Here is an 18,185-nt window from a genome sequence, read left to right as displayed (position 1 = left end):
ATTATCTTCATTTTCTATGATGCTAACTCTTTTAGTGTCATCTGCAACCCTTCTAATCATGCCGTGAACATTCTCATCCCAATCATTAATATACATGATAAACAACAGCCGACCCAGAACCGATCCCCAAGGCTCATCAGTTGTGACAGGCTTCCAGTCTGAAAACCTTCCACCACCACCCTCTACTTTGCATCATGAAGCCGATTCCATATACACAAATTTAACTCTCCCAGACCCCATGCCATCTAACATTTCAGAGCAGCCTACCATGTGAAATCTTATCAAAGACCTGAATCTTATCAAAGAGTCTGAAGAAGGGTCTCGACTCGAAACGTCAACCATTCTCTGAAGTCCATCCACTTTGTGCGTCTGCGGTTGTGCTTTTATCAATCTTCTTAGTTACTTCTTCAATTAAATTTGTGAAACACATCCCCTGTCTTTCCATATGCATGTATATCATATCCCTCAGAATCCTCCCCACTAACTTTCCTACCACAGATGTTATGCTTATGGGGCTATAGTTCCCAGAATTTTCTTTGCAGCCCTTCTTAAATAGAGGCACAACAGCAGCCACTCCAGAATTCTGGTATCTCAGCTGCATCCAATAATGATTTGTATCTCTCAGATAGGACTCCCACAATGTCCTCTGGGGCCTCCCACGGTGTCTTTGGATATCTGATCAGGCCCAGGAGCTTTATCTACTTTCAAATGTCTTGGGACGCCCAGCACCTCACCGACTTTATGCGGTTTACTCTTGGGGTGGCTGATCTGATGTCTGGGACGGTGTTCCGCAAGTGCACCTGAGGCTGTTAGGGAGAATGACATCAAAACAAGCATAGAATGCATTGAACTCATTGGGGCGAGATGAGTTGTTGCCAGAGATAATGCTCGTCATCTTCTTGTAGTTCGACAAGTTTCTGTGTGGTTAGTCTGGAACTATAGCCTGGTCCAGAATTGTTACTTTCTATCGCTGATGGTTTGACGAAGGATATACGTGAATTTCTTGTACAGGTCAGGACCATTTGACTCGAACACCACAGACTTGGACTTAACCAAAGAGTGGATGTCATGATTCAACCTTGGTATGTACTTAGAGAACACACAGACTATGGCATGCAGTCCTCCACATGCTTGCTAATGAAGTCTATGATGGCAGTGGCATACTCATTTGGGTTGGCCACAGGGGCCTTGATTATTGATCAGTCCACTGCCTTAAAGCAATCATGTCGGAACTCATCTACTTCCTCAGACCAACACTGTATGACCTTCTGATCCTCACCCTTCCGTTTCTGCTCATAAGCACGGAGTAGGAACATAGCCCGGCGATCAGATTTTCCACAACACGGGCATGGGTTGGAGCAGTAGACATCCATGATGATTATGTATCAGTGGTCAAGGGTGTTTGTGTCTCAGGTGAGAAAGGAGACATGTTGCCAGTATTCTGCCAGCATTCTTGAGGCTGGCCTGGTTAAAGTCCCTGGCTATAATTCTTTGGGTATTTTATTTCAAGGCGATTGGTGTCAGTCTATAGTTCATCCAGTGTAAGCTTCACATCAGTATCCAAATAAAAGCTGTCCATTTGGCTTCTCATGCAGCATTTCTACTCCTGCACAACAGCATACGTTTTATTTATTTATTTCTTCGAAAAGTGATTATTTGTGACTGTAGTTTGGCTCTCCTGACTTGCCATCTATTGCACAATATCGACTTTATACAGGTTTGGCTTTGTCTTTTATCTCTATTCATTTGGCTGTTTCCGGTTCTTGTCGCCTTCAAACATTTTTAATGTTTATATTTTTGACATTTTGTGATCCCCTACTTCGTCTTCATCGTCTGATATTTTTATTTTGTTTCAACGCTTCAGTCTGTTTAGATTCTTTGTCCTGCCCATCTTTTACTGCCTGTGACTTTGTCAACTAAGCTGTTCCTCATTGTTAACTATCTTCTACGATCAAGTTGAAAACTAGAAAACTGTTGACTGCAAACCTTTACAAAATACTTCCATATTTTCTGACATCATACATGAAACTTCATTTATTTTTAGATTTTATTTTTTACCTGGTAGTTAGCACTGCAATTATTCAGTGACTGATATTTGCAGGTAGTGACATGGCTGAATTCTGCTCTGTAATTGATAGAATAATTGATGAATGTGAGGAACTCTGGCTCTTTAGTTTGTAACAGACAGTAAGTTTCAATGTATGATGTCCTGGATATGTGATAGTTTTAAACATGGCACTTCATGAAAAATGCTAGCGTGTTCATGACCTTGTTATCCAAATGTTTTCCTAGCCATCATTGTGGAGAGGAAACGTAGCAACTACATCTGCACTTAGCAAAGTGCCACAAACAATGAACAAACAACCTGGTTGGCTGTTTATTATTTTGGTAGTGGGGCAGATATTTTCCAGAAGACCATGGAGATCTCTCTTGCTCTAAAATTATAGCATTGACTGTTTTGTTTTCTTGGTACTTCTACTTCTCTACTTCAGAACTTGGTACTTCTGATATTCCACTTTTGGGAATATTAGAGTAGATATCTTGTGTTCGTCCCCTATGTTGCCTTTATGCAGTTAAACATACCAAGGCTCTTGCGGAATAATGTGATTTGAGGCCAAGTTGTACAAAGACAATTTAGGAGGGACAACCAAAAGGTTTATTGAAAAGGTGGGGGGTAGCTGAGCTTAAAGGACTTAATTCTAGAAATTGGGTAGCTAATGGTAGTTGCAGATGAAATTTGGGATAGGGGGGTTCATGGAGCAATGCTAAGAATTAGAAAAATACCTGAGTGGCAACTGTAATGAATGTGACTTAGGATATAGGGTTATTTGGATGAACTTGTGTTCATGGAAGTTGGAAAGTGGGAGGATGGATAGAGACTATTAGAATTTTTTTAAGATAAAGATACATTTCAACCGCAGAGATAGGGATAGGGTCAGTATTGTAGTATCCGGACAAAATTACAAGAGTTCAGTTGAAATTCCCCGAGCTGCCACAGGTGGCATTGCGAGTGGTGAGCTTAATTTCAGGTCTTGTCCCTCATTCGTGAAAGAGTTATTTGTTTACATCTAAACTTTGAAATCCCTCCTTGGCCTTGATGAAGTCAATCTCTGCTGGCTGAATGTTTTTTGTGTTTCTGCTTGGCTCCCCACGCATTACCGCACAACTATTCCTCCCTTCAATTTTCATCTTACCCTCTAGAATTGTGAACTTCCTGTCAAGCCTTCTCCAATTTACAGGGTACCTTTAAAAGGTTGCTTCCCAAAATCCCTCTTCAACTATACTTTCAAACTTATCTCCTAAGTGTTTCGCAAAGGGAATACAGAAAACGCACATATCCCCCTTATAATGGATTTTGGATAGACGATACGATAAAACTTTATTCATCCCCGGAGGGAAATTGGTCTCCCGACCGTCACAACACACAAGGTACACTAAAATTTGAAATTAAAAGCGAAAACAAAAAGAAAAAGACAAGGGACTGTTGGCTGGCTGCCATGTGCACAGCGCGTTCAACGGAAAAATGAACAAACACAGAAATATCCCTTCGGCAGATTCTAAACTAGAGTGTGTATCCCCACACCGGGTCCCCCTTTGTTCTCCCACCGTCCCTCACAGCGGTCCCCCCATTGTTCTTCACGGCGGTCCCCCCACGCCGGGTCCTCTATTGTCCTCCCCCCCCCTCACGCTCATCGACCGTGAGGCCCAGGCTTCCGACCCCATTCCCGACTCTCACCTGCTGCTGTTTCTTCTTTTGATGGTGGCCTTGTCCGCTCCACGCTCGACCACTGCCGCCTGCTTCGCCTGCCGCTTTGTCCAGTCGGCTGCCATCTCCTCCATCTCCCGTTGCCGACGAACTCCACCTTGGAAGCGACAGTGGTGGAGAGAGGGGGGAACCCCACGGTGACTGAGCGCAATAGTCGGTGATGGCAGGGAATGATGGTGGGAGCCAGGTGTGGGTCGGCAGGTCATTCTATTCACATTCAGTTTACATTTTATATTTGTTTTATTTAAGTATCTGGCTCTGCATGGTGCTTTAGGGACACGGAAGGGGTGTCATCCGCGGCGGGCCAGGGAGTTTTGTGGTTTCATTATCATATGACCTCTGCTGGTCTTCTAACATGTGAGATCTTCTGACATGTGAGATCACCGCAATATTTTTTAATCCCATTCATTTTTCGTATTCTTTCTCCACTTCCTGAGTTTGAAGCTTTCGGCCAACCGATAGCTGATAGGCTACATATGATAACTGACACTTTTTTAAACTTTTTGTTAATTTTTAAGTGTGATTGCTGTGCAATAGGACACAAAGTACTGGAGTAACTTTAGCAGGTCAAGCAGCTGAAACATCAAGTGCTGACCCGAAACATCACCTATCCATGTTCTCCCGAGATTGCTTGACCCATTGAGTTCCTCCAGCACTTTGTGTCCTTTTGTGTGAACCAGCATCTGCAGTGCTTTGTTTCCGCTATACTGTGCACTTGTCTTCATTTCATTTTGTGATACATTAGTAAAATGACATGAGCATGTTGATGTCAATAAATGATTTCTGTTTTTAAACATTTGCTGAGTCCATGAAACCAGCAAAACGGTTTAGTTAAAAGCAAAATATTACAACTGTTGGAAATTGAGGCAAAAGCAGAACAGCTAGGTATACTTGTCAACTTTGAAAGAAAAGCTGAGTTAATGTTTATGGTCAGTGAATTTTAATGTGATCTCCCTTCCAGTATTCCAATTACTTTAGCTATTTTCTTAATTGAATTTAAATGATTCCTTGGGGTTGCGACTGTATCATGGTTCTTTATGGTAAGAAAGGTCTAATGTAACTACCTCCTTGTGTGGATTGAGTATTTAGTTTTGAAAGAATTAACTGAAATAAAAAATTAACTGCCAGACATTTGCCTCTTTGATTCATGGCAAAAGGCCAGGTTGCCTCTTGCTAACAAATTCACGTTGTTTGGCTGAATGGCCATTGTCTGTCTAAATAGAGACAGCATTGGAGTGTATTGATTTATGAGAGTCTTTAAAATATAATAAATTTTATGCATTAAATGAAATAATTTTGCTTGAGTTTTGAAATGCTGCCATAATCGCTTCACTGGAACAGTTTCTGGTATGGAGTTACAGTAGAAACAGTTGTCACATGCCAATATCATTGTTGTAAACTTATCTGTTTCAGGTTGGGTATGTTTAAGTGAACTCTATTTCAATATCTATGGATTAAGTCAGTGACATCCAAGTACAGTGCCCTCTGCAAATGGAAGGGCTGATGAGAAAGTGGAGGTTATGACCAGTAAGTCTCAAAGGACAGACAGGCAGGGAGTGGTTCATGAATATGTGGATAACGAAGGGCTGAGGTGTGTTTACTTCAATGCAAGGAGTATTGTGGGTAAACCTATTGAACTTAGAGCTTACAGTACCCTCCATAACGTTGGGCACAAAGATCCATCAGTTATTTATTTGCCTCTGTACTCCACAGTTTGAGATTTCTAATAGAAAAAATTACATGTGGTTAAAGTGCACATTGTCAGATTTTATTAAAGGGTATTTTTATACATTTTGGTTTCACCATTACAGCTGTGTTTATACATAGTCCCCCCCCCATTTCATGGCACTATAATGTTTGGGATACATGGCTTCACAGGTGTTTAATTACTCAGGTGTATTTAAATACCTCCTTAATGCATGTTTCAGAGAGCTCTCAGCGCCTAATCTTTCATCCAGTCTTTCCTTCACCTTTGGAAACTTTTATTGCTGTTTATCAACATGAGGAACAAAGTTGGGCCAATGAAAGTCAAATAAGCCATTACGAGACTGAGAAACAAGAATAAAACTGTTAGAGACACCAGTCACACCTTAGGCTTACCAAAATCAATTCTTTGGAGCATCATTAAGAAGAAAGAGCACTGGTGAGCTTACTAAGCGCAAAGGGACTGGCAGGTCAAGGAAGACCTCCACAGCTGATTTCAGAAGAATTCTCTCTATATTAAAGAAAAATCCCCAAACACCTGTCCGACAGATCAGAAACACTCTTCAGGAGTCAGGTGTAGATTTATCAATGACCACTGTCCGCAGAAGATTCCATGAGCAGAAATACAGAGGCTACACTGCAAGATGCAAACCACTGGTTAGCCGCAAAAATAGGATGGCCAGGTTACAATTTGCCAAGAAGTACTTAAAAGAGCAACCACAGTTCTGGAAAAAGGTCTTGTGGACAGATGAGACAAAGATTAACTTGTATCAGAGTGATGGCAAGAGCAAAGTATGGAGGAGAGAAGGAACTGCCCAAGATCCAAAGCATACCACCTCATCTGTGAAACAAGGTGGTGCGGGTGTTATGGTCTGTGCATGTATGGCTGCTGTAGGCACTGGCTCGCTTATCTTTATTGATGATTTAACTGCTGATGGTAGTGGCATAACGAATTCTGAAGTGGAAAGACACATCCTATCTGTTCAAGTTCAAACAAATGCCTCAAAACTCATTGGCCGGCGGTTCATTCTACAGCAAGACAATGATCCCAATCATACTGCTAAAGCAACAAAGGAGTTTTTCAAAGCTAAAAAATGGTCAATTCTTGAGTGGCCAAGTTAATCACCTGATCTGAACCCAGTTGAGCATGCCTTTTATATGTTGAAGAGAAAACTGAAGGGGACCAGCCCCCCAAACAAGCATATGCTAAAGATGGCTGCAATACAGGCCTGGCAGAGCATCACCAGAGAAGATACCCAGGAACTAGTGATGTCTATGAATCGTAGACTTCAAACAGTCATTGCATGCAAAGGATATGCAACCAAATACTAAACATGACTATTTTCATTTACATGACATTGCTGTGTGAAACATTATGGTGCCCGAAATGGGAGGACTATGTACAAACACTGATGTAATTTCTACATGGTGAAGCCAAAATGCATAAAAATGGCCTTTATTAAAATCTGACAATGTGCACTTTAACCACATGTGATTTTTTCTGTTACATATCTCAAATTGTGGAGTACAGAGGCAAATAATTAAATGATGGGTTTTTGTCCCAAACATTGAGGAGGGCACTGTATGATTCTGTTTGAAATAAAACCGCACTGGTACAGCTAATAGAGCTGTAACCACACAGCTTCAGCAACATAGGTTCAATCCTGATCTCGGTGATGGCTATGTTCTCCCTTTGACCATGTTAGTTTCCTTCAGGTTTCCACTTTCTCACCAATGTGTGGATGAGAGTTGAATGTGAGGGGGATTGATGGAAACGTGAGGAGATTAAAAATGAATTTTACTTAAATAGGATCTTGATGCTCAGTGAGCTAAAGGGCTTGTTTCTGTGCCTCTAAATGTAGCAAATGCGGGACATTTTCAGCAGGTTAGCATCTGTGGAGAGAGGAAAGAACATTGTAAACGTTTTGTAGAAATGATCACAAATTAGATTTCTACATCTGTAGTAGATTGATTTTGTATTTTGATGTTCTGTGTATACTTGCCTGTAATTTTTACTGTTGTAAAAGATCCATTCCCAGTTTTCACACCACAACAGAGTGCAGCTTTTGTAGCATTTTTCCCCAGCTGCCTTACCTCCCTTTGGCATTTTAATCACTGATTGATGTGGTAGAATGACTAAACACGAGCTGGTTATCGTAGCAGCTGTACTGGCAGGCTCCACTCGTTTTGTTAATTCAGACTTTCATTTAAAAAAATTGCTGCAAAATGGGATGTATATTGGGCCTTTAAGGATTTTATTGATTGGAACTTGAATTCCAGCTTCTGATTTTCAACAGTGCTGTGGCGCAGACATTTCTGATTGTCTACTCAGTTCATAATTGTAGCAGCTGGGTTTTCTTTTGCTTGAGTTGGCACAGAGATCTTGAATAGTTGTACTATGGAAAAAGTTTTGATTAAAATGATGAAGTTTAAGTGTACTGCTCTGAAATTTTCATCAAATCTTGGTGTTAATTTGAGAATCCAGATGAGATCCCCATTTAATGTTGCATCTGGCTAAATGGCACCTCTATCAATGGAAAATCTCCTTGGTATGGGTACAGGCGTGTCAGATTGGAATTTTGTGTATACTCTGGAGTGGTACTTGAGCCCAGACATTTATGATTTAGAGGTGAATATGTCTTGATTGAAAATTACTTTTGAGTGTGAAAGTAATCCTATCCAATCAAGCTGTTAATGATATAGAAAAAATAAGATAAGACCACTTTGTGTTATTAGTTCTCTAACTATGCAACTACAGCAAAGTCTAGGCATTCAAAATATTTCACCAGTGAGGCTATCCACGACATGCAGTTTTTAAATAACCAATAACAGACTAATACAACATACCAGCAAGATGTATATACAGTGCCCTCCGTAATGTTTGGGACAAAGACCCTTCATCAGGGCACCATAATGTTTGGGACACAGCAATGTCATGTAAATGAAAGTGGTCATGTTTAGTATTTTGTTGCATATCCTTTGTATGCAATGACTGCTTGAAGTCTGCGAATCATGGACATCACCAGTTATAGAAAATAGGTGCAGGAGGAGGCATTTGGCCCTTCGAGCCAGCACTGCCATTCATTGTGATCAATGAATTGCTGGGTGCTTTCTCTGGTGATGCTCTGCCAGGCCTGTATTGCAGCCATCTTTAGCTTAAGCTTGTTTTGGGGGCTAGTCCCCTTCAGTTTCTCTTCAGCATATAAAAGGCATGCTCAATTGGGTTCAGATCGGGTGATTGACTTGTCCGCTCAAGAATTGACCATTTTTTAGCTTTGAAAAACTCTTTTGTTGCTTTAGCAGTATGTTTGGGATCATTGTCTTGCTGTAGAATGAACCGCCGGCCAATGAGTTTTGAGGCATTTGTTTGAACTTGAGCAGATAGGATGTGTCTATACAGTTCATAATTCATTATGCTACTACCATCAGCAGTTGTATCATCAATGAAGATAAATGAGCCAGTACCTTCAGCAGCCATACATGCCCAGACCATAACACCCCCACCACTGTGTTTCACGGATGAGGTGGTATGCTTTGGATCTTGGGCAGTTCCTTCTCTCCTCCATACTTTGCTCTTGCCATCACTCTAATACAAGTTAATCTTTGTCTCATCTGTCCGAAAGACCTTTTTCTGGAACTGTGGTTGCTCTTTTAAGTACTTCTTGGCAAACTAACCTGCCCATCCTACTTTTGCGGCTAACCAGTGGTTTGCGTCTTGCAGTGTAGCCTCTGTATTTCTGTTCATGAAATCTTCTGTGGACAGTGGTCATTGACAAATCCACTCCTGAAGAGTGTTTCTGATCTGTCGGACAGGTGTTTGGGGATTTTTCTTTATTGTAGAGATAATTCTGTCATCAGCTGTGGAAGTCTTCCTTGGCCTGCCAGTCCCTTTGTGATTAGTAAGCTCACCAGTGCTCTCTTTCTTCTTAATGATGTTCCAAACAATTGATTTTGATAAGCCTAAGGTTTGGCTGATGTCTCCAACAGTTTTATTCTTGCTTCTCAGTCTCATAATGGCTTCTTTGATTTTCATTGGCCCAATTCCAAAGACGTACAGGTATGTAGGTTAATTGGCTGGGTAAATGTAAAAATTGTCCCTAGTGGGTGTAGGATAGTGTTAATGTACGGGGATCGCTGGGCGGCACGGACTTGGTGGGCCGAAAAGGCCTGTTTCCGGCTGTATATATATGATATGATATGATATGATGATAACTTTGTTCCTCATGTTAATAAACAGCAATAAAAGTTTCCAAAGGTGAAGGAAAGGCTAGGTGCTGAGAGCTCTCTGAAACCTGCATTAAGGAGGCAATTAAACACACCTGAGCAATTACAACACCTGTGAAGCCACGTGTCCTAAACATTATGGTGCCCTGAAATGGGGGGACTATGTATAAACACAGCTGTAATTTCTACATTGTGAAACCAAAATGTTTAAAAATGCCTTTAATAAAATCTGACAGTGCACTTTAACCACATGTGATTTTTTTCTATTACAAATCTCAAATTGTGGAGTACAGAGGCAAATAAATAAATGATGGGTCTTTGTCCCAAACATTATGGAAGGCGCTGTGTTAGAGTGCAACTATGCTACTGGTTCTCATTTGAAGTTACTGTCCTATTCTCACATGGTGGAGTACCAATAACTTTACTGTTACCTTAAAAATATTGTAGAATGTGACAAATTTACATTTATGATACCATCAAGAAATATTTCATGAGGTTGCTGTGCATAAATTTATGACTGAAGTCTAAAATAGTGAAAAGAGGTAAATAATTTGATCATCCGTTACTTTGCAAAGTTTGGGCTAAATGGTTTTTGGGGAATAGCAGTTCTAAGAACATGGGTAAGGCACCTTATCTTGAGCCTGTCTTAATATCCAGATCTCATATTCTGCCTGGGTAGTTTACAACCCAACAGTATGAACATTGAATTCTCCAATTTCAAGTAATATTCCCTTGCTCTACCCACCCTGGTGCACACCCATCTCTCACACCATCTCCCACAACCCCACTCACCCTGTTTGTTTCTGCACCCTCACATGCTCCTATTTCATCCACAGGTCCCATATTTCCTATCCACTCTTTCCTCCTCAGCCTGCCCCCTTCCACCTCTAGCCATTCTTCCGGCTTTATATTTCACTTCTCCCTCTTTCCTCGTCTGACACTCTCTTTTGTCCCCTTATCACCTCTAGCCTTTGTCGCTAATTCCACCAATTTGCCAATCACCCCCCCGCATTCCTAAATCTGTACCCATCTATTACTTTTCAGGTTTTGCCCCATCCCACCTCTTTTCCAGCTTTTTCCCTTCGGTCTGAAGAAGGGCCCCGATCCGAAATGTTGTTTCCTTCTTCCTCCACAGATGCTGCCTGAGCTGCTGACTTCCTCCAACACCTTGTCAAGATTCCAGCATCTGCAGTTTTTTTGTGTCTGCCTGATTTACTTTATCAGGCTTGATTTACAATTCAAATTCGTTTTTTAATTTTAGTTTAATTTCCTGGATATCTCAGTTCCTCAATCTCAGTTTCTCCCAAGATAATTTAAACGAACCCAACATTCATGTTGAATGCTTTATAATATTAAGACTTTATTTATTTTATCATTTATATTTGTCAATATCAAGTATTTTTGGTCATTTGAGAGCTGCTTCCTGCAGCAGACGAATCATCCTTTCATCTCTGGAGCATGACTAAATTGAATTAAATAACCAACAAAACTAATTCAACATTTATTTAAGAGTCATACACCATGAAAATAGGCCCTTTGGCTCAACTTGTCACACTGACCAAGATGTCCCATTACGCTAGTCCCACAAGCCCGCGTTTGGCCCATATCCCTTTAAGCCTTTCCTATTCATGTACCTGTACTTTATTTATTTCAATGACAAATTCCTCGCTTGTTTTTAAAACATGTGATTGCAACCTCTTTGTTTTTACATATCTCTGCTTGTAGTTGTACTGTTCTAGCCTTTATATCACAGTCCAATACAGTGCAGAAACAAACTGTTTTCTTACTGCAGAATGAATGAATATGCAAATTCTACTTTGTTGGCATTAATTGCTGGTATAGCATTTAATTTCCGGTATTTTTTTGTTTATTTCAGGCTGAGGAACTCAAACTCCAATTATAATGATCTCATGCCAATTACAATGTTGTATTTTTTCATTTTAGAGAGACAGCATGGAAACGGGCTCATCAGCCCATTGAGTCCGTGCCGTCCAACTGGTTCTATGTCATCCCACTTTCATGTCCTACACACTAAGGACAATTTAAAGAAGCCTGCTAACTTACAAACTAGCATGTCTTTGGAATGCGAGAGGAAACCGGAGCACCCGGAGAAAACCCATGCAGTCAATAGTCCTCAGTCCACTAATCCTCATCACCAGGTGCTCCACAGGGATGTTCTCAGCCCCCTTTACTCCTTGTACACCCATGACTGCAGCCATGTACAAATCCAATTCGATTTACGAATTGGTAGATGATTCCACACTGTGGGCCGGGTATCAAATTATGATAATTATGATGAGATGGAGGACTGGAAGGAGGTTGAGATCCTCGTAACCTGGTGTTGAGACCACAGCCTTTCTCTCAATGTCAGCAACCCAAAGAAAATAGTGAAGGACTTCAGGAAGCCAAGTGGTACACAAACCCCGGTTTGCTTTGTCTGAAGAAAGGTCTAGACCCGAAATGTCACACATCCCTTCTCTTCAGAGATGCTGCCTGTCCCGCTGAGTTACTCCAGCATTTTGTGTCAAGCCCCGATTTGCATTGACAGTGCCGAAGTCGAGATGGTTGAGAGCTTCAAATTCCTTGGAGTAGTTATTGCCAACAACTAATCTTGGACCACTGATATTGAAGCAATGGCCAAGAAAGTGCACCAACGCTTCTACTTCCTCAGAAGGCTCTGGAAGTTCGGCATGTCCCTAACAACTCTCAGCAACTTCGACAGATGCGCCATATAAAGCATTTTATCTAGATCTGATCTGGATCATATTGCAGCATGATTTGGGAACAGCTCCATCCAAGACCACAAGAAATTGCAGAGAATTGTGGATGCAGCCCAAACCATCAGACAAACCAACCTCCCTTCCATTGACTTCATTTATACCTCATGCTGCCTCGGTAAGGCCACCAGCGTAATTAAGAATGAGTCGTCGTCGTCGTCCTCATTTCCCCTCTCCCATCGGGCCAAAGGTATAGAGGTATAAAAATGCACACCTCCAGATTCAGAGACAGTTTCTTCCCAGCTGTTATCAGGCAACTGAACCATCCTGCCAACAACTAGAGGGCAGTCTTGAGCTACTATCAACCTCATTGGAGACCTCAGTGTGTCTTTGATCGGACTTTACTGGACTTCATGTTACACTAAACATTATTCACGTTATTCCCTTTCTCATATATTTATATACTGTGGATGGCTCGATTATAATCATGTATTGTCTATCCACTGACTGGTTAGCGCACAACAAAACCTTTTCACTGCACTTTGGTACATGTGACACTAAACTAAACTCAAACTCAATCACAGGGAAAACGTACAAACTCCGTACAGACAGTATCCTTAGTTGGGATCTATACCGGGTCTCCGGCGCAGTAAGGCAGCAAATCTACCGTTGCGCACCCCTATTTGTGTTTTTAAGAAATCATTTATAAGTAGTATGGGTTGTTGCTGCCAAGGTTTGCATTTATTGCTCTTCCGTAAGTGTCAGAAGGTAGCAGCTAACTGCTACTCCAAACTGATGCAGTCTTTCTATTTAATATCATAATGTTTTATTGTTTGAATTCTAAGATCTGTACGTCACAAATTTATTTTTGCATTATTCACTAATGTTGCTGCTGGGTGAGAATTACAGGATTCAGGGAACTCGGATGATAGCGATGATGTGGCATATTGTTGGCGAAATAACATTTTAAATGTTTTTAGTCTTGATAAATATAGTTATGGAACAACTGCATAGATTGGAAATGCATTTTAAATGTTGACATAGTAAAATTGAATGGGAAATCTTGACATCCCAATTTAGAATGGATGCTGAGTGCAATAGAAAGTTGAGACCAAAAATGATTGACTTATGTGATGCTAAATATATCCAGCGATCTAAATATTTTCCTTTTGGAATTGTTTTGGTGGATTATCTTTTTCTATCCTATTTAGTTGTAGTGGGATATTTTAAATGTGCAATATCTCAATGGTTTTGTCCTATTTGGTCATATATGCTCATTTAATTTCAGGCATCCCTTACAGTGCACCAGCTGGCAAAGGACTGTTGCTTGTTGTGTAATCATGAACGCAAAGACTGGGGGCCTCAACAGAATGGGATTGTGGACCTAAAGAAGCTGGCACATTCGATGCCAGGATTGACACATGGCCTTCTGGAGCATATGCCCCTCTGGATATGTCAAACCTGTCAAAGAAGAGTTGAGGAAGAAGAGCAACGAGCAAACCCTGAACAGGCCCTAATGGTAAAAGTAAGCTTTATTAACAATGTGTATCAATCTAGAACTGCACAGAAAGTAAATAAGACATTTTCATTGTTTTCTTGCATGAATTCTGAAACATTTCTGTAATATCGTGAATTTCTTTTTGGATTATTCAATTGTAGTGGTAACTTGCAAAACCAGTGAAAAATTAGGAGATATCATATTAGCAGCCGTCGTCTTACATGTTGCTGCTTTCAACTTGTGTCTAATCCACCAATTTGTACAAGGTTACAAAACAACGATGTTGAATGCACTGATGTCAAACTGTCCCGCTGTGATAGGGAATGTTAACCTTCTTTTCACAGCAGTAATGTAAGGTATTTGGCTTCATAGGCTGGTTCCATTGCAAAGTAATTGTCTTGGCTGAAATTATGTTCTATTATACTAATACTTTGTTTGCCACTCGGGATGTGATTTCAAGAACATGAATGGAATCAACGTGAAAAGGGGTCAGTAGAACTTGGAAATGCATTCCTGGCAGCACTGTTGTGTAAACCCATGTCCTCCTGTTGGTATGCGGGGAACCCTGATTGAGTTTCTGCCCACTGCTTATGCTCTTGCAAAAGTGAAGTGATTAAAGTAATCTCAGTGCAATGTGGTTCTGGAGTGAGGTGTGTATATATCTATATGTATATGTATGTGTGTGTGTGTATATCTATATGTATATGTTTGTGTGTGCATAAATGTATGTGTATATATGTCTCTGTGTGTATATATATATATATATATATGCAGGGCCGGGTGATTTTTAAAGTTTAGAAAGTGAAAAACTTTTAAAGTATAACAACCATTTGAAACACAAGACAATGGTGATTAGGGTGGTGCTAAAATTGTTGTGCTATCGTGTGCCGTTTTGTGTGTGTGTCTCTCTCTCTTTTTTTTAGTGATTGATAGATAGATAGATAGATAGATACACACATGCATAATTCTATCTGGGACATATGACAATAAAACACTCTTGACTCTAAAAGGCACAGTGAGTAAGGGCCATAGCTGAGGACCAGTGATCACCACTGACCTTGTTATCATTGGAAAATCTTCACATTTGGGAGGGCTGCCTAACCAAACAGAGATGTGGTGCTCCAACTTTCATCATATTCAACAGAAGGTAGTGAGAGTCCATGGATGGCTGTCTGTCAACACATGGAGCAGCTGGAACTGGTCCCCTGCTATGACCGGCAATCTCATGATGGCTATGGTGCATTCCTGAGATGTGCATTTCTGAAGAAGGGTCTCAACCCGAAACGTCACTCATTCCTTCTCTCCAGAGTTGCTGCCTGTCCCACTGAGTTACTCCAGCTTTTTGTGTCTATCTTTGGTTTAAGCCAGTATCTTTCTACTGTTCCTTCTTACACATGTGCACTTCATTGCTGAGTGATTGGACTGCTTGCCTCAACCTGCCAACCACCAGGCCTCACTGCTTTGCTCATTGCTTCTGTGGTTCACTCCACACTGAGTTATATGGTGATGAGATCAGTCCCGTAACTACAGGAATGCCATCTCTGTCCAGAATTAACCTTTCTAAGCAACTCAATTTTGAGAGAGAGAGAGATACATATGTGTTTGTGGTAGTTCAAATTAACTTTTTAAATGCCAGTTTCTCAAGTTAAAAATGATGCAAAGTTCAAAATTCAATCATTATGCTTTTTGTTTCGACTGGATAAATATTGGTTTATAGACCTTTGTAAATTGTTACAAGTATGCCTGTCAGTGGCAATAATCGGGCGGGGGGGTTGATTTCTTTGTAAGTGCTGCTTTTGTGTACTTCACCAAATGCAAAAATGTCTGACTATGCAAAATTTCTGCTACCTTTTTATTTCTATCCTTTACAAAACGATCCGTAGCGTTTTCAACCACCGTTTGCAGATATATATTGCAGGCTATTTTCTGCATTCTTGGTGTCTGTGACCACGGCATCACATACGACAACAGTTGTCCATTGCCTTCCCTTTTGAATTTTCTTCTTCCAATTAGACCCAACTCAAAATTATTTTTATCTTCGTCCTGGTCAAATCTCAAAGCTTAGTTTATTTTCTGTGATAAGTACATATGACTGTTAGGTTGTATTGTACTGAAGCTCCATATTGGTATATTGTCCCTGGCAAAGGTGCTTTTAAAAAAATATGAAGCTCACGCATTTTGATGGAAAGGTTAAAGGCTCAGTGTGTTTTTTACCTTCATGCTGACACTGCGCCTAAAATAAATGTGTTGCACTTTTCAGCACTGACATTGATCACCTTAATGAGCATATAAAATGCACAAATAGCAAGTTTTATTTGCAGTAATTGTGTCCAACAGATGGCTCACTGCCGTCCCAAGCCTGCATAAATCCTTTCAACGACGACGTCGGGAGGAAGAAGAAGGAGATACTGCAACGTGAGTTTAGAGAGTTAGGAAGAAGACTGAGAAGTAGGACGTCGAAGGTGGTTGTCTCTGGACTGCTACCTGTACCTCGTGTTGGTGAGGGCAGGAACAGAGAGATCGGGGATATGAATGTATGGCTGAGGGGCTGGTGCAGGGAGCAGGGATTAGGGATTTAGATTTCTAGACCACTGGGATCTCTTCTGGGGTAAAGGTTACCTGTACAAAAGGGACGGGTTACACCTTAACATCAGGGGGACCAACATTTTGGTACGCAGGTTTGCTAGTGCTACACATGTGGCTTTAAATTAAATAGTGGGGGGGAGGGGTTGACAAATTGGGAATATGAAGATGGAGTTAAAGGGGAAGCGAATACAGGAGAAGTTGCAAAGGATTCTCGAATAAATGGGAAGGGAAGTTCTAGAAGGGATAAGAGAGTAAGGTTAGGGCCAATTGTGACCGGTGTGAGAGGGGAGGTGAATACCGAAGTTAAAGTGTTGTATTTAAATTTGCGAAGTATAAAAAATAAAGTGGATGAGCTTGAGGCTCAGTTAGACATTGGCAAGTATGATGTGGTGGGAATCACAGAGACATGGCTACAAGAGGACCAGGGCTGGGAACTGAATATTCAGGGGTACACAACGTATAGAAAAGACAGCCAGGTGGGCAGAGCGGGTGGGGTCGCTCTGTTGGTAAGGAATGATATTCACTCCCTTGCAAGGGGTGACATAGAATCAGGAGATGTAGAATCATTATGGATAGAAATGAGGAATTGTAAGGGTAAAAAGACCCTAATGGGAGTTATCTACAGGCTCCCAAACAGTAGCCTCGACATCGGGTGCAAGTTGAATCAAGTGCTAAAATTGGCATGTCGCAAATGTAATGCTACGGTGGTTATGGGAGATTTCAACATGCAGGTAGACTGGGAAAATCAGGTTGGTACTGGACTCCAGGAAAGGGAGTTTGTGGAATGCCTCCGAGATGGATTCTTAGAACAGCTTGTACTGGAGCCTACCAGGGAGAAGACAATTCTGGATTTAGTGTTGTGCAATGAACCTGACCTAATAAGGGGACTCAAAGTAAAAGAGCCATTAGGAGGCAGTGATCACAATATGATAAGTTTTACTCTACAAATTGAGAGGGAGAAGGGAAAATCGGAAGTGTCAGTATTACAGTATAGCAAAGAGGATTACATAATATGTGTTATTGCATATTTTTATGGCCTATTTTTATTGATCTTATTGTTGAACTGTGGGTAATTTTTCATTCCACTGCACATTTATGTGTATGTGACAAATAAATTGACTATTGATGAGGCAGGAGCTGGCCAGAATTGACTGGAAGGAGGCCCTAGCAGGGAAGACGGTGGAACAGCAATGGCAGGTATTCCTGGGTACAATGCAGAAGTTGCAGGATCAATTTATCCCAAAGAGGAGGAAAGATTCTAAGGGGAGTAAGAGGCACAAGGGCAGTCAAGGACAGCATAAAAATAAAAGAGAAGAAGTATATCATAGCAAAGAAGAGTGGGAAGCCGGAGGATTGGGAATCTTTTAAAGAGCAACAGAAGATAACTAAAAAGGCAATACGGGGGAAAAAATGAGGTACGAGGGTAAGCTAGCCGATAATATAAAGGAGGATAGTAAAAGCTTTTTTAGGCATGTGAAGAGGAAAAAAATAGTCACGGCAAATGTGGGTCCCTTGAAGTCTGAAGCAGGGGAATTGATTATGGGGAACAAGAAAATGGCAGACGAGTTGAACCGGTACTTTGGATCTGTCTTCACTAAGGAAGATACAAACAATCTCCCAGATGTTCTAGTGGCCAGAGATCCTAGGGTGATGGAGGAACTGAAGGAGATTCACATTAGGCAGGTAATGG

General features: G+C 41.0%; 1 protein-coding gene across 3 annotated transcripts in view; it reads left to right on the top strand.

The window, feature by feature from the left end:
* fam193b (family with sequence similarity 193 member B) overlaps positions 1–18,185 on the top strand; it is a 66,912-nt gene that overhangs the window by 10,826 nt on the left and 37,901 nt on the right. For 2 of the 3 annotated variants that reach the window (XM_078411624.1, XM_078411621.1), the window contains exon 2: positions 13,700–13,936. In XM_078411624.1, the coding sequence (XP_078267750.1) occupies positions 13,700–13,936 (237 nt within the window). The remainder of the gene's footprint in view (positions 1–13,699; positions 13,937–18,185) is intronic. The other variant, XM_078411622.1, reaches the window with a different exon arrangement.

The sequence above is a fragment of the Rhinoraja longicauda genome, chromosome 14 (genome assembly GCF_053455715.1).
Source record: "Rhinoraja longicauda isolate Sanriku21f chromosome 14, sRhiLon1.1, whole genome shotgun sequence".
NCBI classification, from domain to species: Eukaryota; Metazoa; Chordata; class Chondrichthyes; order Rajiformes; family Arhynchobatidae; genus Rhinoraja; species Rhinoraja longicauda.
The sequence above is the reverse complement of the archived record's forward strand: the minus strand, read 5'-3'. Positions and strand labels throughout refer to the sequence as shown.